The following is a 21,681-nucleotide window of genomic DNA, read 5'->3' as shown; positions in this document are numbered from 1 at the left end:
GGGAAGGCCGCCAGTGAAAATCCCCGGAGCAAGACTGAAGGAAAGGGCCGCAGCAATCAAGTCGGTTTCGCCGATTCAGACGTGCAAAGCTGCAAGACTCGTATCGGGAAGGCGGGTGGAGAAGCCAAGCGGGAGTTTTCCCTTCGGCCGGCGAGGGGAGGGAGGCAAAAAGGGGGAGGGTTTTTCTTTTTCCCCGAAAGGGAGGCGGAGCAGCTGCTTTTCTTCTGTCCGCCCCCTTGACCCGGGTGGGAGGAGCCTCCAGGAAGGCGGCAGCGGTGGCTAGCCCGGGGGTCGTTTTTTTGCCCGATCTCTCCCGGCGCCGCTGCTTCTCCAGCTGGGTAAGTCTCCGCGGCTTCTGGCGTCGGCGAGGACGCGCGTGCGCCGAGGGGAGCGCTTTCTTTGGGGGGTCCCGGTGGCTTCAAAGCTCCCGCTTGAATCTTCGGAACGGCCTTCTCCTTTGCTCCGATTGCTTTCCTCCCTTTGTTCTTGCTCGCGAGTAAATCCCGCTGGCGTTTAAAAGCGACAGGCGCCCGGATCGAGCTTATCAATCAGCCTCTGGCGGTGAAGGCCCGGTGGGGAGATTCGGCGGGCCACCCCTTGGCGGTTCCCCTCGGGGATCGTGGGAAGAGCGCATAGCTGACATTCGATCGGGGTTTTTAATGGATCGAAGAGAATTGGAAGGGACCCTTATGGGTCATCTAGTCCAACCCCAACCCCGCAAGCAGGAAGGGAGCGGGATTGAACTAGATCAGAGGTCTTCAATCCTGGCAACTTTAAGACTTCAACTGGAAAAGTCCACCATTCTTAAAGTTGCCAAGTTTGGAGACCACTGGACTAGATGACCTAAATTAATTTTTATTTTATTTTATTTGTCAAACATGTAGAGGGTAGTAAAAGGATAGTATTAGTTTGTATAAACATAAGTAAAAGGTAATGATAAAAGAGGACAGTAGGTCAGGGATGGTAGGCACAATGGTGTGCTTATGTACGCCCCTTAGAGAACTCTCGGAAATGGGGAAAGGGCTTGGTTAAAGTTTTTGGGGTTTGGGGAAGAAATCGCACAGTCAGGTAGTGCATTCCAGGCATTGCTGAAGTTGTATTTTCTGCATTTGAGTTTGGAGCAGTTTAGATTGAGTTTGAATCTATTACGTGCGTGAAATAGTCCATTTTAAATGGCCTTTTCTTTGGTTTTTCTTTGAAGACCTTTCACTTCTCAACCAAGAAGCTTCTTCAGCTTCTTCAGCTCTGGGACCTCTTGGATGAGAAGCAAAACACTTGCAAAAGAAAACCAGAAGGTCCAGTTGTCTCTTGGGGTGGTTGGTGGCAGTGGAAGCACTTTTGGGGGCCTTAAGATGTGAGTTGACAGAACCACCTTCAGATAATGTCAGGTGACAACTCATTGACCTAAAGGCAGATCAGAATTGCTGGCTTGTTCTACTGTTCTTACATGTTCTTAATCAGCTTTCCACACCCACACTAAATGATCCCAAGGAGCCTCTTGGATGAAAATTTCCAATTTGTGCTGGTCATCGGTTATGCTTCCTGGGAATTACGGAGGTATAGACAAATAGAATTGAAGAACCCGAGATCAAAACGAGACATTCCAAATTCATAGAAACATAGAAGACTGACGGCAGAAAAAGACCCCATGGTCCATCTAGTCTGCCCTTTTACTATTTCCTGTATTTTATCTTACAATGGATATATGTTTATCCCAGGCATGTTTAAATTCGGTTACTGTGGATTTACCAACCACGTCTGCTGGAAGTTTGTTCCAAGGATCTACTACTCTTTCAGTAAAATAATACTTTCTCATGTTGCCTTTGATCTTTCCCCCAACTAACTTCAGATTGTGTCCCCTTGTTCTTGTGTTCACTTTCCTGTTAAAAACACTTCCCTCCTGAACCCTATTTAACCCTTTAACATATTTAAATGTTTCGATCATGTCCCCCCTTTTCCTTCTGTCTTCCAGACTATACAGATTGAGTTCATTAAGTCTTTCCTGATACGTTTTATACTTCAGACCTTCCACCATTCTTGTAGCCCGTCTTTGGACCCGTTCAATTTTGTCAATATCTTTTTGTAGGTGAGGTCTCCAGAACTGAACACAGTACTCCAAATGTGGTCTCACCAGCGCTCTGTATAAGGGGATCACAATCTCCCTCTTCCTGCTTGTTATACCTCTAGCTATGCAGCCAAGCATCCTACTTGCCTTTCCTACTGCCCGACCACACTGCTCACCCATTTTGAGACTGTCAGAAATCACTACCCCTAAATCCTTCTCTTCTGAAGTTTTTGCTAACACAGAACTGCCAATGCAATACTCAGATTTAGGATTCCTTTTCCCCAAGTGCATTATTTTACATTTGGAAACATTAAACTGCAGTTTCCATTGCTTTGACCATTTATCTAGTAACGCTAAATCATTTACCATATTACAGACCCCTCCAGGAATATCAACCCTATTGCACACTTTAGAGTCATCGGCAAATAGGCAAACCTTCCCTACCAAACCTTCCCCTATGTCACTCACAAACATATTAAAAAGAATAGGACCCAGAACAGACCCTATTTAATTCTATTTCCTTTTATACTTTATTTATTTAATTAAGAGGGACTGCTGTTTTTGCCCTTTGCAATAGATTTATTAAACTTAGGCCAAAAAAGGGGGACATTATGGACCCCCTCCCATGTCTATTTATTTATCTTTGATTATATCATGTTTTCCTGAGGGGATTGCTTCTAACTGAACTCAGTTGCCGAAAAGAACCTCTGAAGATGAATTCTTACTTGGGTTCAGAACGTTTCTCAACAGTTCCTCCTATAATCTTGGATCACCAGAAAATATTGCAGAAAGTCTGATGTTTGGTTTGCTGTAAAGAAAACTTTTATACTTCTCTTGGGTTACTATTGACTCAGCAGTGTGAGGCTTTGCTTTCTTCTCATTTTCAGATTTCCTCCTTTTCTTTTCTTTATTTTTTCCCCTCCCTTACTTATTCTGTATGTCAGCAGGAGCAAAGTTCAGGGTCAGTTTCACAACACTTTTTTTTCCCTTTTATCCTAAGGCTGAGAAAAACTCCACCTAGAAATCTGTTTTGGGTGGCCTTTCTTCTTTCTGTCAAAGCAGATTAAGAGTGATACAGGCTTTGTCTGTTGCTAATACACTTTTGAAAGGCATCTCAAAAGGACAAGTATTAAAACTGAGCCCAGAAGTATCGGCAGAATTAACCTGCTAGACTTTAGGAGCTTTTCTTCTAAGAAATCTTTTTTTTCCTTCTGCTGATAAATTGTGAATATGAATGTTGAATTGTAAAATCATTGTCAAGATGACAATGTCTCATTCCTCTGTGCCTTAAACGGTTAAAATTATATGGAGTTACATTGTATAATATTTAAAGGAATTAAGGTATTAAATGGAATTTCCTTTTAAAAATGTGTTTTATATACACTGCTCAAAAAAATAAAGGGAACACTTTAACAACATAATATAACTCCAAGTAAATCAAACTTCTGTGAAATGAAACTGCCCACTTAGGAAGCAACACTGGTTGACAATCAATTTCAGATGCTGTTGTGCACATTCAACTTTGTACAGTACAGAACAAAGTATTCAATGAGAATATTTCATTCATTCAGATCTAGGATGTGTTCTTTGAGTGTTCCCTTTATTTTTTTGAGCAGTATATAGTCCTTCATGGTGCTCAGGCTACTCACACTTTGCCACACAGTCTTAAATTGTGGTCTCCACAGAGATACTCTTAAATTCTGCATGGAGCTTTACTAGGTTTGAGGTTACTCTTAACTCATCTTGATTGACTTTGGAAAAGTTAAGGAGACAGAAACTTGGAGAATGCCCTGCTAGCCCCTGAAATCCCAGGACTGCAAGATAGACAGCCTGAAGCAAGAACAAGTTCACAAGCAAGCAACAAAATTGATGTTTTTGTCAGGCAAACATGTTCAAGGGAGAATCTTTACTTTTTAATCTCAAAAGCCTTAGTTGTACACTGTAACCTACGCTATATCTCAATAAGACATCATTTGCATTGGCCGCTTTTGCTGAGTAAATTACATGTAGTTATACTATACATTATACTAAGCCATAAATGTTGGTTTGTAAGCTAGCTTATATTTTAAAATACAAGATAAACCTCACCCTGATATCTAATTACAGTACTTTATTAAAGCACAGGTGTTGCAATCATGAATAAATAAGTTGTGCTTTTGTAACTTCTGGGTTAGCATTACTGTGAACTCGATGATAGTTTACAAAGGATCACCAGGGTGGTTTGTGCATTATAAAACTGGTTTATCCAAATACCTTAATCTTTCAATTTGTGCATTTTTCCGTCTCTTCTGAAGTGTTCATTTCTGTTTTGGTTGACCACAACTTGCCATTCTCCCAACCTAAGAAATTAAAAATTCCTAACTCAGTTTTATGTGACGGCATCATGTTTAACCCATGGGTTGTGAAGGTAACCATGATTAACTAATGTTTTTATTAGTGTAAATAAACAGAAATAGGAAAATGTGATTTTTTGTTTTTTAAAAAAGCCTCCCTCTCTCTATATATATATATGTTTTTTCTGTTGGATGTGATATAGTATAATCAAAAGCATGTTATATATATATATATATATATAGTCCCAGTCAAGTTCAATCCCAGTGAGGGTATGGCTAGATGATGAGAGCAAAATAGCTTGAAATAGATCTATACTAGTCTCCCTTCCTTTTCATTATCAGCAAAAATACGTTACGTGTGCGTGTGTTTGTGTGTGTTTATATTTTTTGCTGATAAGAGAAAAGGAAGGGAGCCTGTTATAGATATATTTTGACCTTATTAGTCTCATCAGACAGACATACCCTTACCGGGATATATAACCTCTGAGCTACATACATACACACACACACATACACATACATAAAAATATATACTGTCGAAGTTTCCCTTCCTTTTCATTATCAGCAAAAATATGGTTTATACACACACACACACGTGTGTGTGTAATAATTAAAAATTCAGCAAAAACATGTGATAGATAGATAGATATATACACACATGCATACATACATAAATATATATATGTTTTTGTAGATTTTCACGGGTACAGGTTTGAAGGTCTTGGCATATTCGGGTTTCTTCCCGTGTAAGTTTCAGAGATTTCTGGTGATGTTTCGATGAGGTCCCACTCGTCATCTTCAGGCGTCATGTGTATATATAAAAATTTTACACTGAATGTATACATTATATACATTATGTACATATACATACAACATACATACATACATACATACATACATACATACATATATAAAATCAGTGTAAAATTTAATGTTCCTTCTAATCTGATCCAACTTCAGTACCTTCCTCTCAAAGGATGACCCAATGGGTTTCAGGCAGAGGTGGGTTCCTACTGGTTTGAACCAATTCTATAGAACCTGTAGCAATTTGGCGGCCTGGGTGGCTGGAACCAGCAACAACCCAGGCCTGCCACACCTCTAAGCCGGTTTTCTCGGCACTGTGGGCACTACCTTCTTGCTTTTTGCTTCTGTTCATGTGCAGAAGCATTTTTTTAGTACTATGCCTGTGTGACCTGAGCAAACCAGCAGTAGGAGAATCCAGAACCCACCAGGGTTGCCAGGTTTAAAATAAAAGCTTGTAGAAGACTTGTTCCTTGATTCATGGCAGGCAGGCTTCTTATTTATAATCAATTACTGGAAATCATACTAGGAGATTTTGGTACGTTTACTTTCAGCAAAGGGCTCCACTTACTTTTTCCTACCGATACGGGATCACGAGGCCGGTACGGGCATGCGGGCACCTGACGTGAGTGCGTGCGCCCTGCGGGAGATTTCGTTTCTGCGCATGCGCCCAAAGCAATACCTCGTGTTAGATTCTGCGCATGTGGGATTGGCAATCTGTTAGGACTTTTTAATGGGTTCCTTAGATTGGCCCAGCTGTGTGCCGCAACATGATTTTCTGTATGCAAGGAAGCAAAAAAAGGGCATCCCTACATGAGATTTCGCTTTGGGCGAAATTTCATGCAGGGAACACGCACATGTGTTGGGTGCATGCGTAGCCTGGCTACCTCTGGAACCCATTAAAAAGTCCTAATGGATCGCAGGTCCCATTCGTACTGGTTGGCCTGTCCATGTTTATTTTCCATGTAAGAACATGGATGATCATGCATTTCGAAGCTTAATATTTTTTATTCCCAGTTTATTCTATGAGATAAGCCATGTTGCAACAGCAGTGCAAATGCAGCATTTGAGCACCACGGGAGAGGATTTTAAAGGTTGTGTCACAAGATTGCAAAAGCTTTTTGGCATTTTCTGCAAATATGTGACACGTTTACTATGTTCGCATAAGTGTAAACCTTTCCTTGAAATTGCTGTAGACAAATACTGCTCCGGGCATCTTCTATTCCTTACAAAATGTTCTTATGATTATGTAATAAAGGGAGAATTTCACAACTCCACACTACTATATTAATGGGCCTCTAGGTCTTTTAATAAAAGAAATCAGACTATGATAGTACTCTGTAATGTGAATGAATCCCATTGTGATTTTTCCCTCTCTCTCATTCTTTGCTTGAGACCTCAAATATTTTCCTATATTGGATTTTTAAAACATATTATGTGGACAAAATAGTTATTTCCCCACAGGATGGTGTATACAGTATATGAATGAGGATCTGGATCTAAGGTCAACAATTTACACAAAAAACTAATATAGTTTGGCTTAGTATGTTGAATGTACCCAACAATTACAGTTTGTAATCATAAATGTGGCTTATTATTTGGAGTCATCTTATTTGACCTGTTCTTTACCATGGTTTTGTGCATTAGATAAATGGGCCTGTATATGTGTGCAAACTTAATTTTCTTTCAGGTATGCCCTTACACTTTTCATTGTTTTCTGTTTTCTGGATCAGTTCTTTTCTATCACGATCCTCGCGTACAATATTACTGTACAGTTAAGCTGAGATTGATATAAAGCAGGCAAATTATGTGTGCCATTCTGATGATAAAAGTGAGCATTTATGATGAAGTGTATTGATAACTTTCTTTGTATCAAAGTGTGTTCTTCACATGCCAGTAAATAGCAAACCACATTTTTAAATGAATCATTTTTAATTAAAAGATTTTCCAAGGATTTTAAAAACTGAACAGGTTTTTAACTACAGAAGAAGAGATAGGAAAAGAAAAAGGGTTATACAAGGATAAAATAAAAAATTGGAGAGTAAGGAAAAAAAAGAAGAAAAAAATATCTCAAGAAGGGATTTCTCTCTCTTGCAGCAGTAACAAATACAGTATAGCAATTTTTTGCTTCATTTTTGCTACATTGCAGCAAAATCTCTACCCTTCCATATTGCATATCATGGTGCATTTCTTTTTTATTTATATCCAGAAATCAGCAGTTCGTTCCTGGAAATATTTTTCCAAAGCACTGTAGAGAAAAATCAAATTTCAATTCAAGCTCAACTCCTGTGATTTTATGGTTACTACCGGTATCAATGTATATGTAATCATATATGTAGTTTTTTTTGGCACAGAGCAGGGGGGGGGAAGAATGATTCGGTGCAGAGGATAATTTTAACAGCAGCTAATAGAGGTACACTTTCAAATAAACCAGTGGTTCTCAACCTAGGGGTCGCGACCCCTTTGGGGGTCAAACAACCGTTTCACAGGGGTTGCCTAAGACCATGGGAAAAAACAAATTTCCCATGGTGTTAGGAACTAAAGCTTCTATTTTGATGCCTAGGAACATATTTTTACAATCTGACTAATCAGGCATTTACAATGGGGGTGTCCCTCTGACCTTCCTGCCAATCAGCTTAAAGCTCTGTTGAGAGAATTGGCACTAGACTTATGGTTGGGGGTCACCACAACATGAGGGACTGTATTAAGGAGTCGCAACATTAGAAAGGTTGAGAATCACTGATATAAACTAACTTAGTTTGGTCCTAATACCTTCCACTATGCCCCCTTCCACAAAAAGTGGTGTTTTCCTGATCTGGTGGGTAACAAAATAAAATGTGAATTATACTGAACACAAATACCATTTTAAACACTTAACAGTCCTATGAGTCAGTGGTGGGCTCCTACCAGCGCAGTCTGGTGCACTGCTCCAGTAGCAGCCTGCTGATTGCGCAATTTTGGCGTGACAGCTCCAGTCAGTCTTTGTCAGTCTGTGCATGCCGCCATCTTTTTTATAGAGTTTTCCACAATTTTTCTGAGTTTTCTGAGCATGCGCAGAAGGAAAATTGTTCTGGGATACACACACGTGAACATAGCATGCGTGCACAAGAAACGTCACAATGCACACACAGCACACTGTAGGAAAAGGTAAGCAACCGACCCCTCCTCTGAGTGAAATACTGTGGTACCTCTACTTACGAACTTAATTCGTTCCGTGACCAGGTTCTTAAGTAGAAAAGTTTGGAAGAAGAAGCATTTTTTCCAATAGGAATCAATGTAAAAGCAAATAATGCGTGTGATTGGGGAAACCACAGGGAGGATGGAGGCCCTGTTTCCTCCCTGGATATTCCTAGAGAGGCTCCATGGAGGCTTCTCCCCATCTTTTCTGGCCCTGTTTCCTTCCAGGAGATTCCTAGAGAGGCCCCACGGAGACTTCTCCCTGCCTTTTCTGGCCCTATTTCCTCCCAGGAGATTCCCAGAGAGGCCCCACGGAGGCTTCTACCCGCCTTTTCCAGCCCTGTTTCCTCCCAGGAGGTTCCTAGGGAGGCCCCATGGAGGCTTCTCCCTGCCTTTTCCGGTTACAGTTTCGGAGGCTTGGGTTTGTAAGTGGGAAATGGTTCTTCAGAAGAGGCTAAAAAATCTTGAACACCTGGTTCTTATCTAGAAAAGTTCGTAAGTAGAGGTGTTCTTAGATATAGGTACCACTGTAAATGGGAAAGGAAGTGTTCAAAGATACAACAGAATGAGACACCTAGGTAAAGTCCCCCTGCACCTTGTCATACATCCCAGCCTAAGTTATCTTCTTCCGGGCACACAGGCCTGCTTTTGATTTCAACATCAATTGGTGTAATTATTGCATAATTTGCATTGTGCCAAGATTTAAGATCAGGTGATTAGCACTGGTAAAAGGCATTCTGGTTCTGGCTTTCTTGTTTTCTGCATCTGAAAGAAAGCCAAGCACAGCTATTCAGGACAGGCTGTACCTAAGATCAGTGTGGACACATCCAGTGGGTGGAGTGTCTTTTGAGCTTGATCAGTATCAAATGGATTTCCAATCTATGGATTTTAATCATATCCCCTCCCCCCAACACACACACACCCATCTCCAGCTTGTAAAAATACTAGCTTCGCTGCTTTAACCACTACCTTAAAGAGGAGCACATGCTTGCACAATCTGTTTCTTTTTTAAGGGAATTCTATGCATTAAGTTGGGAAGTCAGTTGCTGTTTTTTCCATCTTCAACAGTTTGCTTGATTTAGACAACTAAACACAAGAACAGTTTTTTTCCTGAACGCCATCACTCTGCTAAACACATAATTCCCTCAACACTGTCAAACTATTTACTAAGTCTGCACTACTATTACTACTAGTTTTCTCCCGTCATTCCTATCACCCATTTCCTCCCACTTATGTGACTGTAACTTGTTGCCTGTACCCTTAATGTTTTTATTAATATTGATTGTTTCCTCATTGTTTTTATTTGACCCCATGACAGTCATTAAGTGTTGTACCTCATGATTCTTGAAAAATGTATATTTTCTTTTATGTACACTGAGAGCATATGCATCAAGACAAATTCCTTGTGTGTCCAATCACACTTGGCCAATAAAGAATTTCTCCTTGGCATAAAACATCTATGTATCTTTTCCCCAGGATCTCTTCATACAAAACCTAGGCAAACTTTCTCAGCCTCTCAGATGTCGGTTCCTGCCGGTTCTATAGAACTGGTAGTAAACTGGTGGTGACATTATGGAGCCGGTTCTTTCGGTTCGGTTCGGCCACTGCCATCTTTTTATTTTTGCTTCTGCACATGCTGAGTTTTTGGCACTTTGCAGCCACCGTCTCTGGGGTGTTTTGCTAGTTTTTGCTTCTGCACATGCAGAGAAGCTGAGTTTTCAACACTGTGCATGCCACATGATGCACAATGTGCATGTAGCCATGTAGCCTGGGAGGAAGCAAATAGGCAGCGAGATAAGTTGAACCTACCCCTGGGTCCTCTGTATGCAGAGATATTAACCCCCAGACATCTCAGGAACAGCCTTACCAATGGGAATGCTGGGTGTCTGCACATCTGGATAGTTCCAAGTCTGGGAATGCTGGCATAAGATTCATAATAGAGAAAATTGTACTAATCAATGTCTACTGAGATTGCAGCACTTTCATTCAGCTAATCAGAGGTTGTAAGTGGTTTCTGAAATAAATGAAAATAAACATACCTTATGTCTTCCCTTGGATGAAGCCGCTTTGACATTCGTTGCATTTAATTCTAAGTGGGCATGCACAGACTTGTGCTTTTAAGGTCCCTTCTTAGTTTCTTATGACTCTTTACTTGCTCAAAACAGAAGGATATGTGTGTATAGGATTTTTAATTTAGAGTCGGGTCATAGAAAACAGTTGTCGTGGTCCAGTTAAGTTAGGTGCTGTCAAATTTCTACATTCCTTTTTTTCTCTCTCTCAATGCTTTCTCTGAAAACCCATGAAGAAAATATTCCTTGCTTTTTAGATTAAATATATAACATTGCACGCTGGATTTTTAAAAAGCTGGACAGTTTGAAGGAAAAAATAATCCATTCCTGATAAAGTAAATAAAGCAAACCCCTTTCTAAGTTAAGAAAACTTTTTGAATCCAACACTCAAGAGTGTTTTTACCAGTTTCTAAATTCTGTGTTTGCTTTCTTCCTCCTAGAAATTGAAGCTTGGGAAGAAGTGCAGCGCAGAATAGAAGATGCATTTGCACATATCAATTGATTTTAGCTGATAAGGATTTCCATTGATTTGGATAGTTGAAAATCACAGTTAGTGCCTGCAAAAAAATATGGCAGTATGGGATCATTCCGTTTTCCAACACTCCGTCTCCATCATACTCTGTTCAATTCCCCTCTTCATTCATTTTTTCCCTACTTTTCCCTACCCCTGCTTGAACTATTACCTAAGTGTCTTGAAGTAATTGAGCAGATTCAGTCTTCATAGGATTAGCCTACCTTTGCTGGTTGCCTTTTATTTGTGAAGTTTGGTTTAAGATTTGATTTGCTTTTTGTACAAATCTTGGTTTCCCTTGTGGATTCCTTATACTGTACCTCTCTGGCATGTTGTTGGAGCTAATTGGGCCATACAAGTCAAGGAATTTTACTCCATATGAGAAGGTAATAAGAAAATGCTAAATAGCCACAAATGCAGGATTTGATCCATCTCATGGCAAATTGTTTTTTAAAACAAACAAACTTTGTTCTCCTTTCACTGTTTCTGTTACTATAGGCCAAAATGTACAATTGACTTGGGGCATATTTCTGTCCAATCAGCAGAAGATTCCTATGCTTCATTTGTTCACTCCTAATGTCAGAAAATATGAATTCCAATCTAAACTGTCTTGAAAATAAAAAAAGTAAGGAGCAATTGTTGCAAACTGAGGAACTAAATGGGGTTAATGCAGGGGTGAAATGCTACTGGTTCGGCCCAGTTCAGGTGTATCAGCAGTGACAGCTGCTGATGGTTCGGAAAACCAGTAGTGGTGGTAGCATGAGGCTCCGCCTACCCACCCGAATGTTGCTATTTTTTTTAAAAAAACTTGCATGTGCAATGCCTTCTGGGCATATGCAGGGTGAATAAATGTGCACTTCTGCTAGGTTAATAATTAGAAGTAAGCAGATACAGAATGAATAAATGAATCAAGGCGTAAACTCTTTTAAAGTCTTGGTTTTATATGTTAGCATCCCATTCTTTTGAAGCACCATCCCCCTCAAAAAAATTCAGGCCAATTAAGAGAAGTGTCCCTACTTGTGATTTAAGCTCAGTAGTCTTTAACATTGAGGCTTAGTTGCTAGTTTATATAGACTATGGATTACTTCAGATCTTGTGGTTTTGGCATTTCTGGAATGGTAAGTTTGCAAAATCTAATTCAAGCCAGTTCTAAACCTCCTGTGTGAATCATCATCATCCCACATGGGCACAAAAAATGATCAACCAGGAGGATATGTTCAACTGTGCCATAGACAAAAAGCAAAGGCAGCCATTTTTAGAAGTTCATGGAAAATTGGTAAATGGAAATAATGATACTACATATAGAGACCTCCAACCAAAAAATCTATGTAGTGCTTTTATGGACAGATGAGTACTGTTGAGAGGTGACAAACCAAAACTGGTTTAAATCTGAGGGTTCCAGTTATTTCCTTATTCAAACAAAAATAATATTCTAGGCGTAATGGAATCCTATGCTAAATTCTCCAGTACTGTTTAGAATTTCAGATTCTAAATGCCTAGATGAAAGATTCACAGTTCAAAGGGGGGAGAGGCAGGCACTCAGGATTACTTATTTTTCCCCTTTCTTGAATAAAAAGGTCCGAAATTTGTCCAGACATCCAGAAACCCATTATTTCTCCTCAATAGGCCCTGCATGTCCTTGTTAACATCTACAGGTAGATTTTGCTTAACATCTATTCATTCAACAATGGTGCATTCAACGATTGGTCCTTGAAGCTCCAGCTGCTGTGGCGTCTCTACAGTCATGTGAACATTTGTGTCTCCCTTTCAGTTGCCCTCCTAGCCATGACTATCAGCTGCCCCACTGCATGGAGATACTCACTACCATGACATCTGCAGACCATGTACTGTTACTGAGCCAGACGGGCCCTTCTTTAGCACGTCCGTCTTTTGCGCTGGTGCAACAGGGACTAGTTGAAAGAAGGTCAGCCTTCTTTCATGGACAAATGCTCTGGATGTTGTCCAAACTAAAAGCCCTGGCTGATTCATAAGTGGAGCCACCGGCCAGCACATGCAAGAAGTCCCAGCTGTACTAGTTCAAATGAAAGTGGTGCAAAAAAGGAAAAGAATCCCTGGCAGATTCATAGTGGCGCATGGTAGAGTGGGCACAGTGATGGTAGACAGGGCTGGGAGGAGAAAACAGGTGGCATCAACAGGTAGGCATTCTGCTGAATGGGCAGAGATGAGCAAGGGCGTCCAAAAGGAGGCAGTTCCTTACCTTAACAAGGCTCTGGGGTTGAAACAGGAAAGGGTTCCCCATCATGACTGCTGCTACTGCGCAGCTCCACGTGACTGGCAGGCAGTTGGGTGCATCCACATGAGACTTGGATTCTGCGCATGCGCAGGTACCAAATCCCATGCGAGGATGCTCATGCAGGTGAGATTTCGCCGATTTTCTGTGATTTGCTTGCTTCCGCACATGCATGGAAAAAAGTCACAGAAAATCAGTGGAATCTCTCATGCGCGAGTGTCCTCACACAAGATTTGGCTTCCTGCATATGCACAGAAGCCAAATCTTACATGGGCGCATCCACCTGCCAGTCATGCGGAGGTGTGCACAAAGCTTCATTTTTCCTACCCGAACGCTGTCCCCCACCGTCCCCCCAGGAACCCAATATTGGGTTGAGACAGACCAAGCTGGATCGGGTTATGGCTTGATCAATGGGATAACATTAACATTAACTGGCAGTGAGGAGCGCTGAGAATGCTATAATATCACTAAGCAATTTGGTCACATGAAGTCACTATATGACTCCATTGCTTCGCAACAGAAATCCCAGTCCCAATTACTGTAATTAGGGTTGTTAGACTACTGTACAGGTAGTCCTCAACTTACAACAGTTTGTTTAGTGACCGTTCAAAGTTATAACGGCTCTGGAATAAATTAACATGTGTTTCACACTTGGGACCACTGCAGCATCTCTGTGGTCATGTGATCAAAACTTGAATGCTTGGCAACTGACTCATATTTACAACAGTTGCAGTGCCCTGGAATCGTGTGGTCCCATTTTAGGACCTTAAGACAAGCAAAGACAATGGGGGAAGCCAGATTTACCTAACAATCGTGTTACTAACTTAACACCTGTAATGATTCACTTAACAAATGGGGCAAGAAAGGTTGCAAAATGAGGCAAAGCTCATTCAACAAATGCCTCGCTTAGCTACATAAATTTTGGGCTCAATTGTGGTCGAGGATTATCTGTATTGCTCCAGCTGTTGACGTAATTTTGCAATAAGCTTGTCAGGGTTCCAAGTAACATACCCATAGCAAGCAATTTCCTCAGAGAACAGGTTTATTGAATATGTTATGTTGACACAGGCAAGTGAAAACCGAATATTATTCTTCCCATGGTTTTCACCTAACTAAAAGTAAGCTTGTCACTTTCTCAAAATAATCAGTCACATGGTCCAATCAGGAAACTGTCCAGTTGCTAGTCACTCCAGTCTTCTTCTTCCAAACACCTGCAGGAATGTCCTTGATTCCCAAGAGAAAGTACAGTATATTGTTTTGACTACAATATCCCAACTATCTCCTTTCCTCACCCTTCCTATCCCTCTCCTTCAGTGTTTCAGCCCTGAAGTCTCAAACTGGCCTCACTCAGGCTACTTCAGGGTTGACAAAGCCTTGATGCTAAATGGTGTCCATTTATCCCAGTTTGGATAGCAGGCTTTCTCTAACGAAAATGGCCTGTTTTTTAGAATGTGGTCAGTATAATGAGAAGAATGTATGATCAAAAACATTCTATTTATTGATAGACTGTAGAACAGTCTTCATCCACGTAGCACGTTTAAAGTTCATATCCCTTTTGAGGCCAACTACAGCCTTTTCTATTGATTTCTGTAAGGTCAGGTTGCAGGTAGTGTACTGTAAAAAGCAAGGCAACAAATGGTGGCTATAGTATTGCAAGCCATGAACTTCAGTCCAGTCCAATCCTTATCTTTGGTGCTCTGATGTTTATTCTTTATGGAATATATCTGCCTCCTTTTGTGTGAAAGCCTGGAAGCAGAGAAGTAATTGCATCTATTTTTACGCCCAAAACCTGCTTTTTGCTTTTAGAAGAACAGGGGGTTAATTTTAAAAGGGTAAATTATTCTACAGTTTGTTTTTAAAAAACAATCCTTTTAAATTAGTATTCAAATTCTGTTTTCTCATTATTGTTTTTTTGAGCTGGATAAAAAGTACATCTTGTCTGTACCTTGGTTTCTCATTTACAAATGATATTCAGCCAGCAGTGATCTACTTCTGAATATTGATTGTCCTCCCTTTCATGTGATGTTTTAAATACTGATATGTCTGTTGTATTTAAACTTTATAGAATTAGAATGTTCCTTTATAACTAATGCAGCATAAATATAAAATATGCAGTCAAATCTAGTGATGATTCTTGCCTTTTCAAATAATTTGAAAAAGTCTGCTGTCATTATTTTACAAAAGTGCAGTAATTTATTAGAAGAAATAAAGCACGTGTTCTTCATTTTGCTATCATGCAAGAATAATAATTCTATAATAATAATTCTTCCACTTACATGATAATAAAATGAAGCACATGAATAACATGCTTTATTTTACTATCATGTAAGTGGAAAAACTGGCACAAAGCTAAGAGTCTGATTTATTGTAAAATGGGATTGCAAAATGCTTGGCTTAAATCTCATCTACGTCAAAAATGCAATGAGCTGTGTTAGTTAATATCAGGATAGATGGTGATCTAAAACATTGTTTCCCAACCTTGGCAACTTGAAGATATTTGGACTTCAATTCCCAGAATTCCCCAGCCAGTTGAAGTCCAGATATCTTCAAGTTGCCAAGGTTGGGAAACACTGATCTAAAATACTGATTTATCCTACAAGGGCTCTAGCTAGCTAAAGTATAAGAAGTGATTTAGATATGTAGAAAACTCTAATAGTAGTAATTAATTTAGTAGTGCGCATACAAATTAATAAGATAATGTAATCCTTTCTTATTTTTTAAAGAAATTACTCATACAAGCATACACATACATATGTCCAGAAAAATATTTGTTAAATCTTAAAGTTCCATATTTCTTGTTCTACCTAACGGTAGAACAAGAAGCAATAGGTGGAAATTAAACAAGGAGAGAAGTAACTTAGAACCAAGGAGAAATTTCCTGGCAATTAGAACAATTAATCAGTGGAACAGCTTGCCTCCAGAACTTGTGAATGCTCCAATACTGGAAGTTTTTAAGAAGATAACCATCTGTCTGACATAGTGTAGGATTTCTTGCTGAAGCAGGGAGTTGGACTAGAAGACCTCTAAGGTCCCTCCCAACTCTGTTGTTGTTGTTATAATTATTATTATTATTATTGTTGTTGTTGTTATTATTGTTATAATTATTATTGTTGTTGTTGTTGTTATTGTTGTTGCTGTTGTTGTTATTTATTTTATTTATTTATTTATTATTTAGATTTGTATGCCGCCCCTCTCCGAAGATGATGATGATGATGATGATTATTATTATTATTATTATTATTATTATTATTATTATGTCAGTACAACACAGCAAACAAGATCACTATGCTGGATTTCGTATTTCATCACCAGTCGGGCGCTTCCCAAGCACCTAGGACTGTGTGATGTAGCGGCGAATTATGTTTGCCGATCCCAGTAAAGCGGCCTTTTGCAATTGACAGATGGAGATTTTGTCAATTCCAATGGTTTTCAAATGTCTGCTGAGATCCTTTGGTACTGCACCCAGCGTGCCAAGTACCACTGGGACCACTTTCACAGGCTTATGCCAGAGTCGTTGCAGCTCGATTTTTAGATGATGATGATGATGATGATGATGATGATGATGATTATTATTATTATTATTATTATTATTATTAATGCAATAACAAATAATTTATATCAAGAGTCCCCAACCCAGTCCATGGATCACTACCACAAATACCTGCTGAGCATGAGAAGCTCCATTTGTACAAGCGGTGTGCATCCATGTGAAAACATTCACCTCCCCCCATCACCATCACCACCACTGTTAATCAATGGAGTTGGGAAGATCCAGAATCACTCGTTTATATGACACCACATTAATTTCAGATTTTTTTCCCAAGGGAATAAAGTGCAGATCTTAATTTAACAGTGGAGGGGGTGGCCGCCTGCCTGGGGAGGGGGGGCACATGGAATTATGGGTGTGGGCACGTATGCGCATGATCCCCCTATGCTCCCCCCCACCTTTTAGCACGTGAACCATAAAAGGTTCGCTTTCACTGTCTTAGAATTTTAAAATAGATTTCTTTTTTTTTTTAAAAAGCCTCATGAGCAAAAAAAAGCAGGAAATCTTTTCCCTCAATACTGAGATACAATACAATACTTCAGTTGTAATGAAAGAAAAGAAAAAAAAGAATAATATTTTTTTCCTAACTAGGGGAAAAAAATACTTGCCCCAAGCATATCCTAGACATATTTAAACTGATTGTTTTAAGAACTAAGTTTGGTCTACTAGTGGTTAAGGCACCAGGCTAGAAAACAGGAGATCATGAGCCCAGATCTTGTCTTAGCAATTTATTTATTCGATATTTTTTTTAATGCCGCAGTGTTAGCAATAGCACTTTTTAACAGAGCCAGCATATTGCCCCCACAATCCGGGCCCTTATTTTACCCACCACGGAAGGATGGGAGGCTGAGTCAACCTTGAGCCGGTGATAAGATTTGAACTGCTGGCCTGCAGATCTAGCAGTCAGCTTTAGTGGCCTGCAGTACTGCACTCTACTCACTGCGCCACTGAAAGCTCTTGTGCCAGTCACTCCTTCTCTGATCAACCCTACTCACGGGATTGTTGTTATGGAAAAAATAGGAGGAGGAAGTATGTTTGCCACGTGGAGTTCTTTGTAGAAATAATAATGCAAATAAATAAAAACTCATAAAATAAAAACCTGTGATATAAACCTGTTTTATCTTTCTCAGTAATAGCAAGACTTTACAACAATGAGCAACCCCTTTGAACATCTCATGGAGCCTCTGGACTTGGGCCAGTCAGCAAAGAAGTTCTTCAATCTGAATCATTTGAAAGACACCAGATATGGTATGTCGGCCTTGATCAAAAGGGCTTGTCTCATGCCTGAATTCACCTCTGCTTTCACAGTGCTTTTTTCTGTTGATGGTTCTTGATGGTCACTTTGGCTTTGTCCTTTAGAGACCCATAGCTCATTGGGAAACACAAGCAAAAAAGTGTCCGATTCTAGGACTTTTCATCTCCAGCCAGAAAGTGGAAGTATGGAAGAGTTGGTTTTTAATCATTACTGCCCTTCAGAATAAAACATACTGGATCTGAAATACTTTTTCTATTTTGGCTGAAAAGAAGTATGGATAAATATTTCTCCTAACCCTCCAAGTGGCTTTCATCAGGCAGCCCAATCCCTTGTGGCTTCACAGATATATTTGCTACCAATCTTCATGTGAATAGATGTCACTTTCTCCCTGTTTATTAGAGAAAGCTGTCTCTTTTTCTTTATATTGCAGCTTCCCTACCTGATATTCTCTCAGTGGGGTGGGTCTCCAAGTTCCAAAATTATTAGTTGTTGGTCTAAAAACAGGGGTTTCAAAGCCAAGGCCCATGGACCGGATCCAGCCCACAGGATACTTAGATCTGTCATGCAGGTAATAGTGAAGGACCGGCCCGCAGTGCCTCTGCTGGCCAAAATAGGCTCTGTTTTCAGCTGCGATAGCTTCCTGCAACCCACTGCCAGCAAAAACAGAGCTCAAATTCTTTATTAATGTGTGGTGATTATGGGAGTTAAATGAAAAGTGTTCTGTATTGTGTCTTTGGTTTTAACTCAAGAGAGATGCTTGATGTGAAACAAATGTTTGAAAATCTCAGCTGCTTTTTTGAGATTTCTTCTCATTTCATTCATTCCTCCCCCCTCCCTTTTCCTTTCTTCTCCAGAACATTTACCATTTTCCATCAGAATATTGCTCGAGGCTGCAGTTCGAAACTGTGACGAGTTTCTTGTAAAGAAAAATGACGTTGAAAATATCCTCAACTGGAAAGTGATGCAGCACAAAAATATCGAAGTGCCATTTAAGCCTGCTCGGGTTATTCTGCAAGACTTTACGTGAGTTGTTTGTTTGTTTGTGTGTGTGTGTGTGTGTGTGTGTGTGTGTGTGTGTGTGTGTATGTGTGTATGTATGTATGTATGTATGTATGTATGTATGTATGTATGTATGTATGTATAACGAGCTGCGTAATATTTTGGGTTAAATATAGGTAGACCTCAGATTATGACCACAATTGACCCCAACATTTCTGTTGCTAAGCAAGACTGTTGTTAAGTGAATCACTGCAGTTCTTAAGTTAGTGAATTGTTAAGTGAATCTGGCTTGCCGTTGACTTTATTTATTTATTTATTTATTTTATTTTTTATTTTATTTACTTTATTTTACTTTATTTTACTTTACTTTACTTTACTTTATTTTATTTTTATGCCACCCTTCTCCTTAGACTCAGGGTAGCTTACAACATGTTAGCAATAGCACTTTTCAACAGAGCCAGCATATTGCCCCCACAATCCGGGTCCTCATTTGACCCATCTCGGAAGGAGGAAGGCTGAGTCAACCTTGAGCCGGTGATAAGATTTGAACCGCTGACCTGAAGATCTACAGTCAGCTTCAGTGGCCTGCAGTACAGCACTCTACCTGCTGTGCCACCTCGGCTCTTGTCAGATGGCTGCAGAAGATGATCACATGACCCCGAGGCACGGCAACAGACATAAATACATGTCTGTTGCCAAGTATCCAGATTTTGATCATGTGACTAAGGGAATGCTGGAACAGTCCTGTGAAAAATGATTGTAGATTACTTTTTTTTAGTGGCATTGTAACTTTGAATGGTCACTAAATTGAATGGTTTTAAATTGAGGACTGCTTGTACTACAAATTGCACTGGGTTGAAAACTTGTAAACAATCAGCTTTAGCCTGTTTCTAGGAAACTACTAGAAGACCTATAAAGCCCTTCATGGCACCGGACCAGAATGTCTCCGGGACCGCCTTCTGCCGCACGAATCCCAGCGACCAGTTAGGTCCCACAGAGTTGGCCTTCTCCAGGTCCCGTCGACTAAACAATGTCGTTTGGCGGGACCCAGGGGAAGAGCCTCCTCTGTGGCGGCCCCGACCCTTTGGAACCAACTCCCCCCAGATATCAGAGTTGCCCCCACCGTCCTTGCCTTTCGTAAGCTCCTTAAAACCCACTTCTGTCATCAGGCATCGGGGAATTGAGACTTTCCCTCCCCCTAGACTTATAAAATTTATGCATGGTATGTTAGTATATATGATTGGTTTCTAAATTGGTATTTTAAATTAACTTAAATATTAGATTTGTTTACATTGTATTATTATTGCTGTGAGCCGCCCCGAGTCTGCGGAGAGGGGCGGCATACAAATCTGACAAATAAATAAATAAATAAATAAATAAAAACATTCCATTCACACTCATGAATATCTCAAGCAAAATTCACCAAAGACACTGCCTTTTTGACATTTTTGAAGACTATAAAACCAGATGTTGGGTTGTAGTTGTATATTAAGACAATGCAGCTAATTTATTTCCAGATTGAGAACCTCCTAAGATATATAAAATTCAACTTTTTTCAGAATGATTATCTTACTTAGGAATTACAAGATTTATTGAACCGTGGTGGCGCAGTGTTAGAATGCAGTACTGCAGGTTACTTCTGCTGACTGTCGGCTGCCTGCAGTTTAGCAGTTCGAGTCTCATCAGACTCAAGGCTGACTCAGCCTTCCATCCTTTCGAGGTTGATAAAATGAGGACCCAGTTTGTTGGGGACAATATGCTGACTCTGTAAACCACTTACAGCAGGCTGTAAAGCACTGTGAAGCAGTATACAATGGTACCTCAAGATACGAACCCCTCGTCTTACGAACAACTCATGATACGAACCCGGGGTTCAGAAAAATTTTGCCTCTTCTTACGAACTTTTTTCGAGTTACGAACCGGCATTCGGAGACAGCTGGGAAGCTGCGCGGCTGTTTTAAAAGGTGACAGCCGGGCGGCGGGGCTTCCCAGCAGCCTCCCGAACGCCGGTTCGTAACTCGAAAAAAGTTCGTAAGAAGAGACAAAATTTTTCTGAACCCCGGTTCGGTTCGGGAGGTTGCTGGGAAACCCCCCAGCCCGGCTGTGACCTTTTAAAACAGCCGTGCGGCTTCCCAGCTGTCTCCGAATGCCGAACGCGGAAGTTCGGCTTTGGCGTTCGGCTTCGGGAGACAGCTGGGAAGCCGCGCGGCTGTTTTAAAAGGTCACAGCCGCACTGGGGGGCTTCCCAGCACCCCCCCAACCCCGAACCCGGAAGTTCGGCAAAAGTTCGGGGTTCAGGGGGTGCTGGGAAGGCCCCCAGCGCGGCTGTGACCTTTTAAAACAGCCGCGCGGCTTCCCAGCTGTCTCCCAAAGCCGAACGCCAAAGCCGAACTTCCGCGTTCGGCGTTCGGAGACAGCTGGGAAGCCGCGTGGCTGTTTTAAAAGGTCACAGCCGCGCTGGGGGGCTTCCCAGCACCCCCCAAACCTGGAAGTTCGGCAAAAGTTCGGGGTTCAGGGGGGTGCTGGGAAGGCCCCCAGCGCGGCTGTGACTTTTTAAAACAGCCGCGCGGCTTCCCAGCTGTCTCCCGAAGCCGAACGCCAAAGCCGAACTTCTGCGTTCGGCGTTCGGAGACAGCTGGGAAGCCGCGCGGCTGTTTTAAAAGGTCACAGCCT

At 40.8% G+C, this 21,681-nt stretch overlaps 1 protein-coding gene across 1 annotated transcript in view; it reads left to right on the top strand.

Moving 5' to 3' along the window:
- Window positions 1-238: 238 nt before the first annotated feature.
- The window catches only part of ACO1 (aconitase 1), a 60,876-nt gene continuing 39,433 nt past the window's right edge, over window positions 239-21,681 (top strand). Inside the window, exons 1-3 of the mRNA XM_070742462.1 lie at window positions 239-338; window positions 17,885-18,002; window positions 18,864-19,032. Of these exons, the coding sequence (XP_070598563.1) occupies window positions 17,906-18,002; window positions 18,864-19,032 (266 nt within the window). The 5' untranslated portion in view covers window positions 239-338; window positions 17,885-17,905. The remainder of the gene's footprint in view (window positions 339-17,884; window positions 18,003-18,863; window positions 19,033-21,681) is intronic.

Source organism: Erythrolamprus reginae, chromosome 2, assembly GCF_031021105.1.
Source record: "Erythrolamprus reginae isolate rEryReg1 chromosome 2, rEryReg1.hap1, whole genome shotgun sequence".
NCBI lineage: Eukaryota > Metazoa > Chordata > Lepidosauria > Squamata > Dipsadidae > Erythrolamprus > Erythrolamprus reginae.
This window is presented reverse-complemented; position numbering and strand designations above follow the sequence as displayed.